Source organism: Humulus lupulus, chromosome 6, assembly GCF_963169125.1.
Source record: "Humulus lupulus chromosome 6, drHumLupu1.1, whole genome shotgun sequence".
In the NCBI taxonomy this organism is placed as follows: Eukaryota; Viridiplantae; Streptophyta; class Magnoliopsida; order Rosales; family Cannabaceae; genus Humulus; species Humulus lupulus.
Window position 1 is genome coordinate 96492065 of NC_084798.1, and position 16676 is coordinate 96508740.

The following is a 16676-nucleotide window of genomic DNA, read 5'->3' on the forward strand; positions in this document are numbered from 1 at the left end:
ATTTCGACGAAGCCAGTTAACAATACAGTCGACATGAAACAAATGTAAACATTGTGGCATATGTGCATAGCTCGTTCCCACTTCAAATTCCTCCAAACACACAAGACAACTCGGCCCTATCTGTTCATCACCTTCTCCAACTATGAAAGTAATAAGAATCAAATCTACAATCTCCATATTATTCCAATATGGAAACCAATCCTCAACTGCAATGTATGTCTCAAAGTTCTATCTATCTTATCTATCTTGAAACATTCTTTTTTAAATAGTTACGAGACTCTAGTTAATAGCCAAAACATAAAAGTTAGATTGTGTTCGATAATAATGATATTAGTAATTTATAAAAATTATTTTAAAAAAATATTTATAATTAACAAACTTAAAAAAGCACAACTAACAATTATTTAATTTAAAGTTTGTTTGGATGATGTTGAACCTATGAGTTATTCATTTCTGATTTTATTTTCGATTTTGGTAAAAATAAAGAGTAGTCCCCTCTATTACTATATGAATGTCTAGCCACATCATATTCTTTACCACATCACATCATAACCTGGAACAAATTTTTATACTTTTTAAATTATTTTATCTATCGAGCTAAAATTAATATCTTTTTAGTATATTAAAAAAATCACTAATCTTTTGATTGTTCCTTCAAACTTTTAGAAAAGAAATCAATGCATTTCTTTAACACCATTGAGGAGAGAAAAATAGTTCAATGCATGAGTATTATGTTTTCTGAATTAATGATTGTACTTTTGTAAGAAACAATATGAGATGTAACTTTTGCCTTTGAATTTAGTTTTCTATGTTTATGTTAATAAGAATTAGTTTTCTTTTCTCTGTTTGTTTAAATTAATGTAGTTTTTTTTTTTTTTTTTAGTTTTTGCTGGATTACTAATTTGAAACTTGCATATGTACTCATCTAATTTTACTATGCTATTACTATATGAAAGAAATCTCACTAACCTTTTTAATGTTTGTGTAAAAGTTTCATGGAAGAAATCAAACTGTATTACTTCAACAATTTCTGCAAATGAAATAAACCTCAGATTTTTTTGTTTCAGGAGGATGAAATCATTTCAGAGTATTTATTTCCTCAAAGAACAGAAAACTCAGGCATGCAGTACTCACAAATAGGAGCACTTAAAAAAATTACTCTTCAGACAAAATGTGAGAACAGCAATATATAGCACAATTTATTAATAGTTCTTACTATTGTTGATTACTTTGGTGGTCTATAGTGACAAAGAACTACACTTGTTCATGTCACTAAAAAGAAAAAGCATAATAATCTTTACCTGAGAATATTTACTTATAGCCTCCTCAACCAAAATCTGGTTATAGTTCCTGGTTTCACAGTGCGATTTTTTTTGTTAAAAAATATAAAAATACTATAATACAATATTCACTCTTCTCATATATATACAAACAGTGAAGTTATATCTTTTAAAATCCTAATTAAACATCATCATTTATTCGAATAAACCAATAAAGAGACAAAATCCAGATCTTAAACTAAAAGAGTGCATGGAAATTTTAAGACTTTACAAAATGAAAATAAATAAAATTAAAAAACAATACTTGCCAGAGTTAGAGAGAACGATCATAGAGGAAAATGCTGGATTTTAAGATCGTTCAAGGCTTTAAATTTGAGAGTTTTGATCTGAGTGTGATAAATGAACAGAGAGTTGCAAATCCAACAGGTGCGTTTTTTTTTCTTAATATATATATATATATTGTAGGTGTAATTGATATGAGAGTATGTTTCGGATGTATTTTTTATTATTTGAGTGTTTATAACGATGAGAGATGATATTTGATGAGATAATGTTTATCTATTTGTAATGTGGTACTGAATGTGAAAGGTTGTATACTCTTGAAAGGATGTGTACTTCTGAAAGGGTGCGAAAGGTTATTTACTATTACTGTTAAATGTTAACTTTTTTTTTTAGCATATTCTGTTAAAGTCGTACCAAATTCTGTTAAACCATACCAAAATCCGTTAAATACCAAACACCGTTAGATTGTCATTTATATAATAGGTATAAAAAAGATGTCATAAAAACATTAATGATTTCATGTTTAACTATATCATCACCCTAGAATAAAAACTCCGTTCATATTCATAAATGAGCTAAGTGATCATTGTTTACCACTGCCATATATTGAACACGATTTCAAGGATGCATGTGACATTGTTTTCAAGTCAAGTATAAAAAGCATGTCTACCACTAATGCAGATTTGGCATTGATCGAGTGAATCCATACTCTACTAGGAAACAATATAGATATTTCTGTGTATTAGTTATTTGATTACCTTAAGTTAGGAGATTTGATTGTAATCCCCTATGATTGATTATTGTGTTTTAAGTAATTAAAAATTGTCAGTTATCCTATAAATAGAGGTAACCCCAAGAACTTGTGTAAGTCAATTTGGAGTATGCTAAAACACTACCTAAATTGCACACACAAAATAAGTAATAAGAAACACTTAGACATAGGTATATTTTGAAGGCTAAACCACTATAATTTGAGTGTTGCTTGCCTTCGCTTGGTCTCATTCTTCATATTCATATTACACAAACATTTCCCTTTCATAACATTTCTGCCAGCCAAATTTATACGTGGCAAATTGTGATTGACGAAAATGATAAGAAGACCTTAGGAGGTTTGAATTGAAGAGGGTTTGATCTCACCCAACCTTCATAAAGAAAAAGCTTACCAAACCCTAAGGTACAACAAGTATCGAATATTGCTAGAATATGCTTAAATGTGACAATTCAATTATCATTTGATCGCTGGACCAACCACGATAAGTTTATTATATCTCAACTAACTTTTACAAATATATAAATAGTGCTCAGTGGAATCAAAAAATGAACCTTGGATTAATTAATTCTTCACACGCTTATTATTTCTTGCTTGCTGATCTTGAGAAATTTTTTACTGATTCAAACATCAGAGTGACTTTGTGTAGGTATCCCATATTGTTTCTTCCATTCATTATTGTTGAAGACTTTATTGGTTCAATGCTTGAAGTCCATAACCTCGATTTATTCTAAGTGATTCTATCTCATATGCATCCCAAAAATTAAATACGGAATGAAGTCACTTTGTAACTTTTTAAATCGAGGGCTGAGCCACAATAATTTGAGTGTTGTTTGCCTTCTCTTGGTCTTACTCTTCATAATACACAAACATTTTTCCTTTATAATGGTTGACAAAATTTTGAGTCAACAACACTTGTTTATATATATATATATATATACTATAAAAAGCAACTTGTGAATTTGTATAGTTTTATTTAGAAAATGTACTAATTTATTTTAATTATGTTTATTTAATTGTCATATAAATTTTAAATAAATAAATACTGTCATATATTATAAAAATATAACATAAATATATTTAAAAAAATAAACCAATTTTTTTTTATAATTTAAAAAAAATGTGTTAAATAACAAAATCAAAAATTAATAAAAGAAAGAAAACAATAAATTTAAGCACATAAATATTTTTCAGTTATAATTTTAAAAAAGTAATTGATAAAATAATTTAAATATTTTAATATAACATTTAAAAATATATGATAAAAAATTATTATAACTCATTTATTATTTTTTTCAATTTATTTATCTTATTTAGATGACTATAATATATTTTATTTATTTATTTATCAATATTTATGTGACTTTAAAAATAACGATCTTAAAAAAAAAAAAAATACTAAATCTAAGCGAAAATTAGAATTTATGTTCAACACACGTTTATAAATTCAATGTGTATATATATATATATATATATATGATATTTTGTCCATATTGATCACTTGAGGGTTTCTTTTTATTTATGAAAAGCGAAAAATTACTCTTACAAAAGCAAAATGCCACAAAAAAGTAAAAATGTTTTTTTTTTTTTTGAAAATCAACAAAAGAGTGAAGTGTATGTATGTACATGAAATTGACTGGAGGATTAACTTGTAAATATAATTTTTACAAAGTTGAGATCTTTTATGAGAACAGGGGTTGTAACTTGCATAGATAAATACCGCAAAAATTGGGGTTCGAAACCCAGGATCTGAATTGATTCTTAATTCGATACTCATATTCTCTGTCAGCATAATATAAGAAAGGGGTTTTCCTTTGAAACAATGGCGGAAGAAGGAAAACCAGATGCGCATTTGTTTCAGCTTCTCTCTAGTCTACTCCATCAGGTACCACAATCGCTCTTATTTGTATGTAAAAATGATTTTAGGATTATGGTATTTAGCAATATGAATTTTTTTTTTGGTTGGTGATTTGTTGAAACATTCAAGACTTTTACGAGAGAGATAATAAGCCCATGTTTTTCGTGCAAGATTCTCCCCACTCCCAAATATTGAAAAGAAAATGGAATAAGAATGCAGAACTTTTCTAAATTGCAAATGAGATGGTATGTGGCCTAATATTATTTATGGATGGCGCAGTTAATACAAGCTAGAGATCATGTCTAGAGCAAAGGGAAAAATGTTTTGTATGTGTTTTTTTCTCTTTTGACAAAATGTATGCTTTGTTTTTTCAAAATGTTATGTATGGATATATAATTGTGTGTTTGGTTTAGTTTGTGGTATGCATGATTCAGTTCTGGGATTCTGTGTTTGGCATCACATTGTTGTGTTGTTATTATCTTCTTGCATCACATTGTTATGTTGTTATTATCTTCTGTTCCTGGAAAGGCTGCAATGTTATTTCATTTTTTCTATTATCTTCTTTGTTTCTTTTAGGTGGACTTGTTTGTTCTCTCCTCACAAAATTATATTTTTCTTTACAAAGGGATTTAGGAAACAAATACATTTTTGGCGATGACTCAAATGAAATGTACATTGAAATAAGTCCATTGTTTGATTGTTAGCTGCAATTCTGTGAAACTGGAAAATTTACTTATTCCATTATGTTGCCCCGAAAATGTTTTCAACTTTTCCCGCTTTTCAAATGGACAGAGTTTCTCTACTTTCGGTGAAAATGTCATTTCGTTTTTTCTTACCAAATGGAATTGTTTTACTAGTATTACTCTTTGTAATTGTCTCATACAATTCCACACCTTTTAGGTGTTTGGACCTTCTAAACACCTTTTAGGTCATGTTTGGACCTTGGAAAATATCAAATCCAAAAAATTCCATTTTTTTATTTTTGGATTGAATCAATAAATTAAGAATTTTTTTTCTAGAAAAATTAAAACTTAAGTGTAGTATAATTTTTTAAAATTTGCAATAATTGTGAATGTCTACAAAAAAATAAAATATTAAAAAAAAATCTCTTATCAAATTTGTAGAAAACATTTTCCTCCATTTTTTATCTTCTATTTTCCCTCGTTAAAAGTTTCTTACTAAAATCCAATGTTCTAACAAGACCGTATTAAAATATGATGTTGAATATTATACTGTTTTCACGTATTAAAAAAAAATATTTGACTGTAACAAAATTTGTTATTTATTGTTGATAGGTTTTCTTCTACAAAATCTTAGCTGGAAGAGCTATATATTCTTGATAAGAGTAGAAAGTCTCGTATTGTGTTGTAAAGGCTAAATAAAAACATGATTACCACTGGTACAACATGATTACTACTGGTGAAACTGTTCTTCTTTTATCTGTCTTATAAAAACTGATGAACCAGTCTATTCCCTACATTTAAAGCATTCCTATTAATGGATGTAGTTGTTGAAGATCTGATGATTAATTTTTCGTTATAATTATGATGAATTTAAGATAAATTTGACCCCCCCTCCTCCCTCCCACCTCAAAAAACAAAAAATAATGTCTGAGAGCGTACTGATAATTCTTTGAGAAAGACATTTTAAAGTAAATTTCTCTCTTTTTTCTGGCCATTAGATTATAGAAATGAGATTTCATAAAATTTCCAGCTAACACTATGAAATTTATTTACTTTCTATTAAAAAATTGTTACTCCAGATTGCATACAAGGGGGGCTGTACACCCAAGTATGCTCTGTAGATTTTGTTAATTTCAGCCCAATAAACTTCGAGTAAATTTTAGTCTGATACTGCTGAAAGTTTGATGTTTGTCTAAGTTGTTTTTTGCTTTGTTTTCTCATTGAACTAAACAGAGATCCTGATTAACTTGAGTTTCTACAGGTGGAATCATTGACCAACCAAGAGGAAGTTGAACTGCGTTCCAAAATCGAAGCACTTGGATTAGAGGTTACCAAGGTTCCCTCAAAGTCAACACGGCATCTTGATGAGGTAACTAACTACTGTTTCATGTCACATTATCAAAGCTTTTTTTTTTTTTTTTAATTTAGACTTCATCCCATAATATTTGTGGCATTTAACTATCCATTCTGTATCAGCTAGAAATAGCCAAGGAGTTGGATAAATTGTCAGCCAAGTTAGATGATGTAGATGAGATGATATCTTCAGCAATGACTACAGATCCTCAAGTGCATTCCCTCTTGAGTGGCACAGCAGATGTATGGATGCCGGTTATCACAGCGACTGCCGATGAACGGCGCAATTTCACTGCATCTATTGAAATTGACAGCCCAGGTGATGCCCAATTGAAAGGTTCTGACAAATTGTAGTCATCCTGCTCCAGGGTTTTCTTTTAAAGATTGTTCTTTCATGTATGTTTGCCTTGTCTTCCTACAACCAACCAATATATTCTTGTTTCTTTTTTATTGAATGAGAAAGGGCACAAATTTAAAATAAAATAAAATAAATGAAGGATATTGTTTGTTTGCATAATGACAAAAAACAGTTACAATGCTGGATATGGATGATCAGAGGTAAATGGTTTAAAAAATATCCATGAACGAAGACAAAGCAAGCTAGTGTATTCAGTATTAACAGGAAAGTATTGCCCATACTCCGCACTACTTTGGAAGGAAATTGGCAATAAGACTAATTAACCATATTAAAATTGATCCAATAACCCAACATACACTACAAAAGACCAATATTCCAGCCAAGATGGTAAGGAATGGAGGACCTTTGGCAGCCTCGCTTGCCTTTTCACCCGATTTTTTTTCAATGGAATCTCCACCCGAAGGATTAGTTGATGCATAGGCAACCAGTCGTCTTTGCCTCATTTGAGATCTTAAGGCACCTTTGGTTCTGTGTACGAGATGGTAATGTTTAGTACATACAATTTTAAGGACATATCTAACTGAAAATGCTTTACTCTAGAGAGTGCATGACCATTCACGTATCAGTAATGAAAGATGGAAATAATAGCAACTAACTATATGGGAGGCTTTTCACAAAATGGAAAGACAATTACAAATCAGTAACAGTTACAGTTGTAACTGGCAATCCTATTGCAACTCAATTAAAAGAATAATAACATAATAATAATAATGTCTCTTCTATGAGTTACGTGCTTGTGAATTTCAGCAACAGACACAAATTTACCACATTCCAGGAAATGAACATCAATTTTGTAAGTATATATTCTGTTGTCTAAATGACATAAAGATGGTGTTACGTAGTAGATCAGCACCAAGCATGGGTTACAACAAGCTTTCCAAATGAATGATAGTTCAAAGGAGATTGATATCAGTTAATAAAAAAAATATGTACAAGAGAGAGAATCCCAGTAACCAGAAACAAAGGACATGGATATCAACATCTAGACTTCACATAGTTGCACTAGTGATCTATGAACAAATGAGTATACAACTCAAAAGTTAGTCAAACTTTCACGGTTAAGTATCATTGTATCAGTTTAGTTTTCGTAACAACATAAGCTTGGTCTTTGGGCTTTCTCACGTAGCTAATTCTATGTTCTTTAAATAAAAACAATCTTTTTAAAATATTGTTTCCTTGAATACAATTTTTTACTAAGACACTTAATCATGTATAAGCTTTCAAGCTTCAACCCTAAACCCATCAGCTGTTTGCTCTTTCACAATCTCTCACAAAATCCCATCCATATAAACTGTGCTTTCTTCACTATCTTATTTTTCTACTCATACCATCAACAACCTTCGAAGGGTTGCTCTACTCTTCAGGGCTTAGATTTAGACTAACCATTATATACTAGAAGAGCCTGCATCTTTACCCTCCATATATACATACAAATGTACAAATCATTTTCTCCATCTAACTTCACTCTCAACTTTAGTGATGCCATATTTTTTTATATCATTCTGTTGAAGTAAAGAGATATTTACCTTTTGACTGTAACTACACTCCCCATTAACTCCACTACATCCATCAATTCATGTTTTTCCTTACTAGTCCAGATATTCATAATTTTATATAATTGTTTGACAAAGAAAATAGATTATATATAAATGAATATATTATACAAAATTGAAAACAATATAATTTATTTATTTATTAAAAAGGAATAACACTAAAACTACTCAATTTTGAGTGTTAACAAAATCCTAGAAGTTTGTACATATACCTAATACTGAGACTGAGTGAATTTGGATTAAGTTTGGGAAGACTGTGAGCTCTTCCATTCGGGGGATGAAACCCAGGAACTGCTGGGGCCATTGGCAATGGTGTAGACCGAGGCCGAGCAGCGCAGCCATGGACTGCGACTTGAAGGGCTGCCATTTCAACTAAAAAACCACGAGTTCACACAGACAGCTCCGATAGACAGTAGATATGCCACAACTACCTGCCATCTGTTTTTTTCCATCTTTAAACTGATAAAGAAAACTATTTTCTATCATTTCTCTAAAACAAATTATTTCTTCCCAAATTCAGATTTTTATAATAAGTTGTTGTTGTTATTTTTTTTTTAAGGTTAATAAGAACTAAATGTCCATTTTTTTTAATTTAATTTAGGGGGAAATATTTACAGGCACAAAAATATACATACACACTAAATTAATTATATCTTATTTTATAAAATAAAAAATTACATTTATTTATAATTACACCTATTCATTTTAATATTAGGTCTTGAATTCTATACTTATTTTACATACAATAAAATTATGCATATTATTTATTAAATATTAGAAATTAAAGGTTTTAAATAACAAATTAAATATTTCATAATAAAAATTGATAATTAAATAATTAAATAAAGATTTAATACAATCTGAAAGATAAATTAATGAAAATATATTTAAAAAATAAAATAACTTACTTTCATATTATATGATTTTTCTAATGAGAAAATTTATTATTGTACTATTACATAATTTTTAGAGATTATAAATACTTAATTTAAATGAAAAAAATATAATTTGAAGTTTATCTAAAATAAGAGTGCACTAAGTGAATTTTTTTATAAATATAATTAAAGATTTCAAAATGTATATATATATTTTTTATTTTACCTTATAATAATTTTTTATAAAAATGAAATATATTCATACATTTTATAGAGTGTAAATATAACTCACATTAAGTTAATAGCATATTTACTTTTTTTTTATCACTTTGTTTCCAGTTTTATCCTTAGTCTTTACTCATTTCAATAATTAAAAATATTATATACTATTTAATATTTACATTATTTTATACAAATATTTAAAATAAAATATTATTAATGTTAATAAAAAAAAATTAAATATTATTTATTATAATACATTGGTCGTCACTCAAAACTTAATATATCAATTTTATTATTATATGCTAATATAAATAAATATAACACATTCTTATATTTAACAAAATATTTTTATGTATAACGGTAGATTATAAACATGACTTAAACTTAAATAAATAAATAATAAAACAAATTAAAATATGATATTTTGGAGATATTTTACAATGATAATTATTTAAAAATAATAAAACCATATATTTTATAACTTAAATAAAATTTAATTAAACTTAATATTATATTAAACATATAATATATAATTTTTTGTTGTCATTGCCAAATTCAAAAACTAGAACAAACATAAACTTAAATAAAAATATCTAAATAAATTAATTAATTAAAATATGATATTTTTAAGATATTTTATATTAATTTAATTAATTAAATCATATTTATTTAAAAATAATAAAGACATACATATATATTTTTTTTATCTTATAAATTTGTGTGATAGTTTGTTTTTTATCAAGTGATTAGAGCTATTTTTGTCATCAAATTCACCAAAGGATATTGTGAGATACATTAGAAACTAAAAATAGTGATGCATGTATACTACTGTCTACACTATGACTTTTTCTATTCTTATTTTATTTTTATTATTAATTTCTTTTTAAATATTATTGTATTTTATATATATGTCATGTAGCCATGTAAATATATATATATATATATCAACGTTGTGTTTAGATATCATATATGTAAAAATTATTGATATATATATATATTAAAAAAAACAGTGAATCAGTTTTTATTAAAATTATAAATAATGTTTACAACTTTAAAACTAAGTAAATGTGCATTTACACGTTGCTTCTACCTATATATATATATATATCAATCATAAAAAATTAAAAATAATATACTAATTATAAAGAAATTATATAAAAGATATATCATCCTTTAAATTGATGATACACTTCTTTATACTATAGTAAAGAACTGATGTGTGTTGTATACCACAACAAATTTAACAATTATTTTTCTTTCAATACTTCCAATTATTTTAGTATAATAGCAAGCACAGGCCGAACCTACGAGGACTATCGTTCACTTTATTATTAAAAAATTAGCACTAAGACTTAAAATGAGATTTAGATTTCGAACTCAAAATTAAATAACATAAACTAGAAAGCAAATAAAGACTGATATTACAATATTAAGAAACAGTTAAATGTTAATCTCCATCCTCAACAATCATTCACAATCATTAATAATAAATATTATTCAAATTTCTCAATTAACCTATTAACCCCACAAATAACGTTGAAGCATATAATTATCTCAATCTCCCCATTACAAGTAATTAAGGAGAAACACTCAATAATTAACTCTTTTAGCTAAGCAATAAATCTATGAAGTATATAATCTATTTAACTTAGGTAAAGCATTAAGTCCTATGGAGACAAGTTAATCCAGGCAATAAATTAATGAAGCATATAATTCATTTAACCTAGGTTCTATTTTTCATCACAGTCAACAATTCTTTTGACATTACTACCAATTGCAATTTATCACATACACTTAGAATCATAAACTATTAGGTGAGTAGTAATTCTAAGATGAAAATTGAACAATGTAAAACCTTAATTAGTTGGCCACCTAATAAGAAATCACAAAATTCATACCATTCAATTGGAAAAATAGAAATAGTTTAATATTGAGAGAAATTAAAGAATAATACTCATTATCAACAATTAAGAATTCATGTCTTGGGTTTTGAATTAACCCTTAACCTAAAAAGAACATACTCCATAATAGCAATCATAATTATAATTAAAGTTATTGAGATTAAGGGAAGAAAAGAAACTAGATTAAAGAACAATAGTGTTGTAGTGTTCTCTTCTCTCCAGCCCTTTCAGAGTCTTTTTCTCTCAAAAACCGTAATAAAAAATTTCTCCAATTAACCCTAATAATCTTTTATAGTCCCCTTTAAATTATATTTGAAATGTAACTAAAAATATGAAAATAGCGTCGTAGGCCGCGACCTAAATTTCTGCATGCCGCAGCCTAAAACAAAATATAAGCAAAACTTGTCACGCAGGGCGCGACCTGAAAAATCTGGGCAACAGCCCAACTTCACTTTTCTATATAGCAGGCAGTGACCTACTTTTTCTGGGCAGCGGCCCGATTGGAACATGCAATTTGTAATGTCAATTCTAATTAAAGTGTCGCGGCCTGAATTTTATGGGTCGCAGCCTAGCTTCAATTTCTTCAATTCTCGAACTTAGAGAACTTGTACGCTGCCACCACTTCATCACTATAAGCTCAAAAGCCTAGAATGCTCTTAAAACTTCATTTTAACCTCGTCTCAACAAGTCTTTTTCAACATATGATTCATAAACTACAACTACCATCAAAATGTCAGATTTATCATAAAAATACAATGTAGAAAATATGTTGTAGACTCACGAAACTAAGTTAAAACTACTAATAAAAATGTTATCATAACACCATCCAAACAAGGGAAAACTTATCAAATATTAATATAAAAATGATCTTATCATATTCCCCCACACTTGAATTTTGCTAGCCCCTTAGCAAAACACTAAAATAATAAAAATAAAAATAAAAATAAAAATAATGCATACTAATCTAGACTCACTAAACAAAGGTCTTGTCAAAAGTTTGAATGTCTCTAAGAATCACACAAATAAGTAATGCCAAAACAAATCAGATTTCATACTCTTTAGAATTTCAACTCTATATGTAATTCACCATTTGATTTTCAAAAATAATTTAATAAGCACTTAATCACAACACCAACTCAAATGTATCAAATTTAATCCATACTTGCCAAATCATTTTCTTTTAATCAGTCCCTATATACCAAAATGTTTTTCATTGAAAAACATCCACTCCATAGACATTAACCAATCATTCTCCACTAATATAAACACACAATGATAATAATTCAAAAGGTCTTTATAGGCTTGTAATGTAAGACTAAGGTTAAGGGTAGTTGAGGAAGGTACATTTAAGCTCAAATCACACCATAGCATACATCAATTCCATTCTTTGAACTTTTCCCCAAATTTTCTCATACAATTCAAGAAATGCCTATTTTTTCTTACTCTTCTTTCCATAATGATCTCAATATTTCCCTCACACTTATACTTTTGCAAAATTTGCATGTATGCATTTTTTTCATCATTGGAAATAATTTTTTTTATAATATTTCAAGGAGAGAAATAGAGATCATACACAAATTACAACCAAACAAATAACCCATAAGTATTTCATTTTTTTACAAACCATCCCACAAAATAAAAAATCACATATATAGCCATGGTGCAATGGGTTACAAAAAAGATTTTTTTTTTTCAATGAGGTATAGGGTCAAAAATTTTGGTTCATAAAAGAAAAGTAACAGTCATCATGGCTCAAAAATTTTGGTTCATAAATAGAAAAGTAACAGTCTCCCATAGTGATAATAAAATATCATTTAAAAAAAATATAGAAATCTCTTCATTTCTATTAAGTCCCTTATCCTCCAAGATAAATCTAGACTTATAATTCTCAAAGTTCATCATGAGTCCTTTAAGACACATGATAAACTCTCAATAGATCAAGATAAGACCTCAATGTTTTATCTTGATTTATTTGCTTTCTAAAGCAATGCACATGTCTTTCAAAGCAACTTTCACTTAGTTTCTTTCTTTTATGTATTTCACAAAATAAAAATGTGAACACAATGTAATGTGAGAATTTCTCAAACAAATAATCACACATTTTCAATTTTAGTTGTCTAAATAATCTCAAAATCACTTAAACAACTTTTGTGTATTTCTTAAGAGTCTCTTTGAGATTCTTTTGAAAACACCAATTTGACATCCATTGTTTTTCTCATCAAAATCAAAATGAAGATGTCAATTTTAAAACACTTTAAATAAAAAAAAAAATAAACCCTCATTGATTTATTTAAACACTTTGATTTCTTTTGTTTAAAATTATCTCCTTATTGAGATTAATTTAAACATATCACCATCTTTTACCAAAATGAATAAAGTTCTCTTTAATTCATCATTCGTGTAAAAATTGCTTCTCTAATTTTGAAATGTCTCCTCATTGAATATTTAAGAATTATTGTTACTAAATAATTCTCAAATATATTTCATTTGAACACACTCTAGACTATAAGTCTATTGAGTCAATATGTCGTCCAACAATTTTTGAATCCACCTTGATCAATTTTTCTTACAATGGCTAGACACAACCATTAAAAGATGTAACCCCCTTAGGTTCATCTTTTCTTATCTCATAAAATGAGATGGTCAACACTTAAATGAGAAATTTAATTTCTCAAATAATTCTCTTTATTTACCAGATAAATGGCAACTCATCACATTTCAATAATATATGATAAACATATTTACATTATTATCACCTTAATAATCATATTATATGACATATCATAATAATCATGATAATTCTCATGTATATATCAATATACATTTATATATTAACATAATTATGCCTCAAAGAAATTTCACACAATTTGTCAACATATATCCATCATATTAGCATGCATTGTTAATCTCATAATAATATTGTAAATATATCACAAATATCATACAATAATTCACATATCCACATATTGACATATTCTATTGATTCACAAAATCAATATACCGGCATGTCATATAAAACTCATAAAATTTTCATCTTAATAATTTATCATTATCTCATAATAAGACAATTCTATAACATGCTAGCATATTACCCAATAATCTACTAGATTTTTTACACATTAATCACATATAACAAAAACTCAAGATATTATATTATCTTCTAATCTAACCACTAAAAAACAAAGAAGATTAGAAAACAATGAACCTCATTTATAAAATTTTCTTCTTCTCATTTCTATCACTATATGAAAACCATTAGATCTTCTAAGAAAACAAAAGAAGAACATTACCTTATCTTACCATCTTTTCAAAGTTGGATCCTCACAAGATCTCTATGGTCTCTCCTTCCATTGAAAAGGAAACTAAGCTTTTGATTGTTAGAGAATATATATTTATACTCAATGGAAACATGGAAAAACCAAAATACAACTCTATGCAAAAAATACAATAGACAAGGTAATTGATTAAATAAACATTACAACTCAATTGCTCAAAATACAAGTAAATATACAGAGGTAGAAGAAGAAGATTACAAACTCAAAACAATAATAATACAAGTAAATAAGATCAACAAGATCAAAAGAATGAAAATAAAATCAATAAAAAGAACAAACTCTCACACAACCAAAGTGTAGAGTAGTGGGGATCACCAACTTGAACAAGGTTTAAAACCTTTGTCCAAAAGCTCATTTCCCCTATTCTCTAAGCACTAAGGGATCTCTCTAGGAAATAGCTCTCTGGAATCATCAAGCCTCTATGGTGTATTTTCCAGCCAAGTGCTTTGTGGATGGAAAATGATGTGTCTTACAAGTGAGCATTAGACTCCTATTTATAGAGTTTTGAGACACCCTTTGAATTTCAAATTCCACCAACCCCCATGGCTGTTACTAATGATTAATTGGATGTTTATAGAATTAAATTAGAGATTTGGGAGTTACTTGGTTGTTGGAAATGTTCAAAATTGGATAAAACCGAAGTTTGGAAAATGCTGTCAGCCGCTCTGGCCGCGGCTTGAAAAACATGGGCCGCGGCCAACGATGTTTTTATGCCTCTTGGGCCGTGGCCTGAAAAACATAGGCAGCGGCCCAAGTCGTTTTTCAGCAACCAATTTTCCAAATTTGCCAAAACGTTCCAAATTCATTCCCACTTGATTTTGTAACTTCCATACACATTATGAGAGTTAAAATCACATCTCTAACAGCCATATCTCTTATGGCTTTTGATAAATTCAAATCAAAATGTGTAATATCAAATCTACACATTATTGGGTAATATTTGGGAGTTACAAGTTTGTTTTTTTTTTAAACTCCAAAATATGTCACATTGCCACACACATGTGTCCAATTTTTGTGACTCTCAATAATATGTTACAAGGTGTGACAAATCACATTATGTCACATTATTTAATCTAACATTATATTATTTAAAATAATATAACAGTATTCATCACGTTGAAAGTGGGGAAGATCGTAGTAGCTATTAATGTCAGATGCTTTGAATGACACTTTCACACCTCTCACTTTCACTTTGTAATTCACATGAGCCACAACATTGGCATAAAATTCACGAACAATAGGCCTAATGCTAGGTTCGGGATGCGTGCACAATTTTTCCCAACTTCGGGACTCAATTTGATGCATGAGGATGGGTTGATCATGATGCACATGGAGATCAAATCCTCGTTCAGAAACCCACACCTTGTCATGAGCAATGGAATTCATGTAACTCTCATAGGCTTTATTGGACACAAACCTTTGGGGATCATAAGGAATTGGTGCTGATGAAGAAGCTTGATTCTTTTTTGTCTTGGGAGCCATTGCTGTCGAAAAATAGAAAAATGAAGAACAACAATCTAAAAAAACCAATGTGAGTCACCAAAATAATCAAGAAAAAATCACCACAATGACCAACATTGAACTATGCCAAAAAGTTTAAATGTCACCAATTCCGGTGTCAAAACGACACAATGCATCCACTCAAATCATACATAACCGATTTTAGCACCAAGAACACTCTGACACCAACCATATACTCCACTCCTCTCAAGATTTTTATCAAACACATAGAGTGTATAAAAATAACAAACTCCAAAAAACGGATGCCATAAAGTGAAACTTACCAAAAATCACAATGTGCATCAATAAATAAGCAAATGAATTCAAGGCACCTTGTATGTAACGACCCAAAATTACTAATAAGGCTTAAGGGCCTTGATTAGTGTGCCGGGAGGGCATAATTAGTTTGTGTGTGATTTAAATTATTAAATGCATGATTATGTGATAAGCATGCTTATATGATTATATGGATATATGAGATGCATGATTATGAGTATTAGTATGCATGTAGGCCCTGTTTAGATTATAAGGGCATATTTGTAATTTTGGCACATTGAGGGCATAAATGTAATTATTTGCGATAAATTGTTGAGACCACATTATTATGTGGATATATTTGCAGCTGGTGGCTCGAGGCGATCCTAGTG

At 28.6% G+C, this 16676-nt stretch overlaps 2 protein-coding genes across 2 annotated transcripts; one reads left to right on the top strand and one right to left on the bottom strand.

The window, feature by feature from the left end:
• The first annotated feature begins 3883 nt into the window (after nucleotides 1–3883).
• LOC133782375 (uncharacterized) lies at nucleotides 3884–6680 on the top strand. Its single transcript, XM_062221662.1, has 3 exons — nucleotides 3884–4216; nucleotides 6134–6241; nucleotides 6349–6680. Exons 1-3 carry the CDS (start codon nucleotides 4154–4156, stop codon nucleotides 6577–6579), a joined length of 402 nt encoding a protein of 133 aa, XP_062077646.1. The 5' UTR covers nucleotides 3884–4153; the 3' UTR covers nucleotides 6580–6680.
• A 16-nt stretch (nucleotides 6681–6696) lies between these two features.
• Nucleotides 6697–8652, bottom strand: LOC133782377 (uncharacterized). The gene is made up of 2 exons (XM_062221663.1): nucleotides 8409–8652; nucleotides 6697–7111 (listed from the first exon to the last, which is right to left on the bottom strand). The coding sequence occupies exons 1-2, from the start codon at nucleotides 8561–8563 to the stop codon at nucleotides 6871–6873; spliced, it is 396 nt and encodes a 131-aa protein (XP_062077647.1). The 5' UTR covers nucleotides 8564–8652; the 3' UTR covers nucleotides 6697–6870.
• Nucleotides 8653–16676: the final 8024 nt, after the last annotated feature.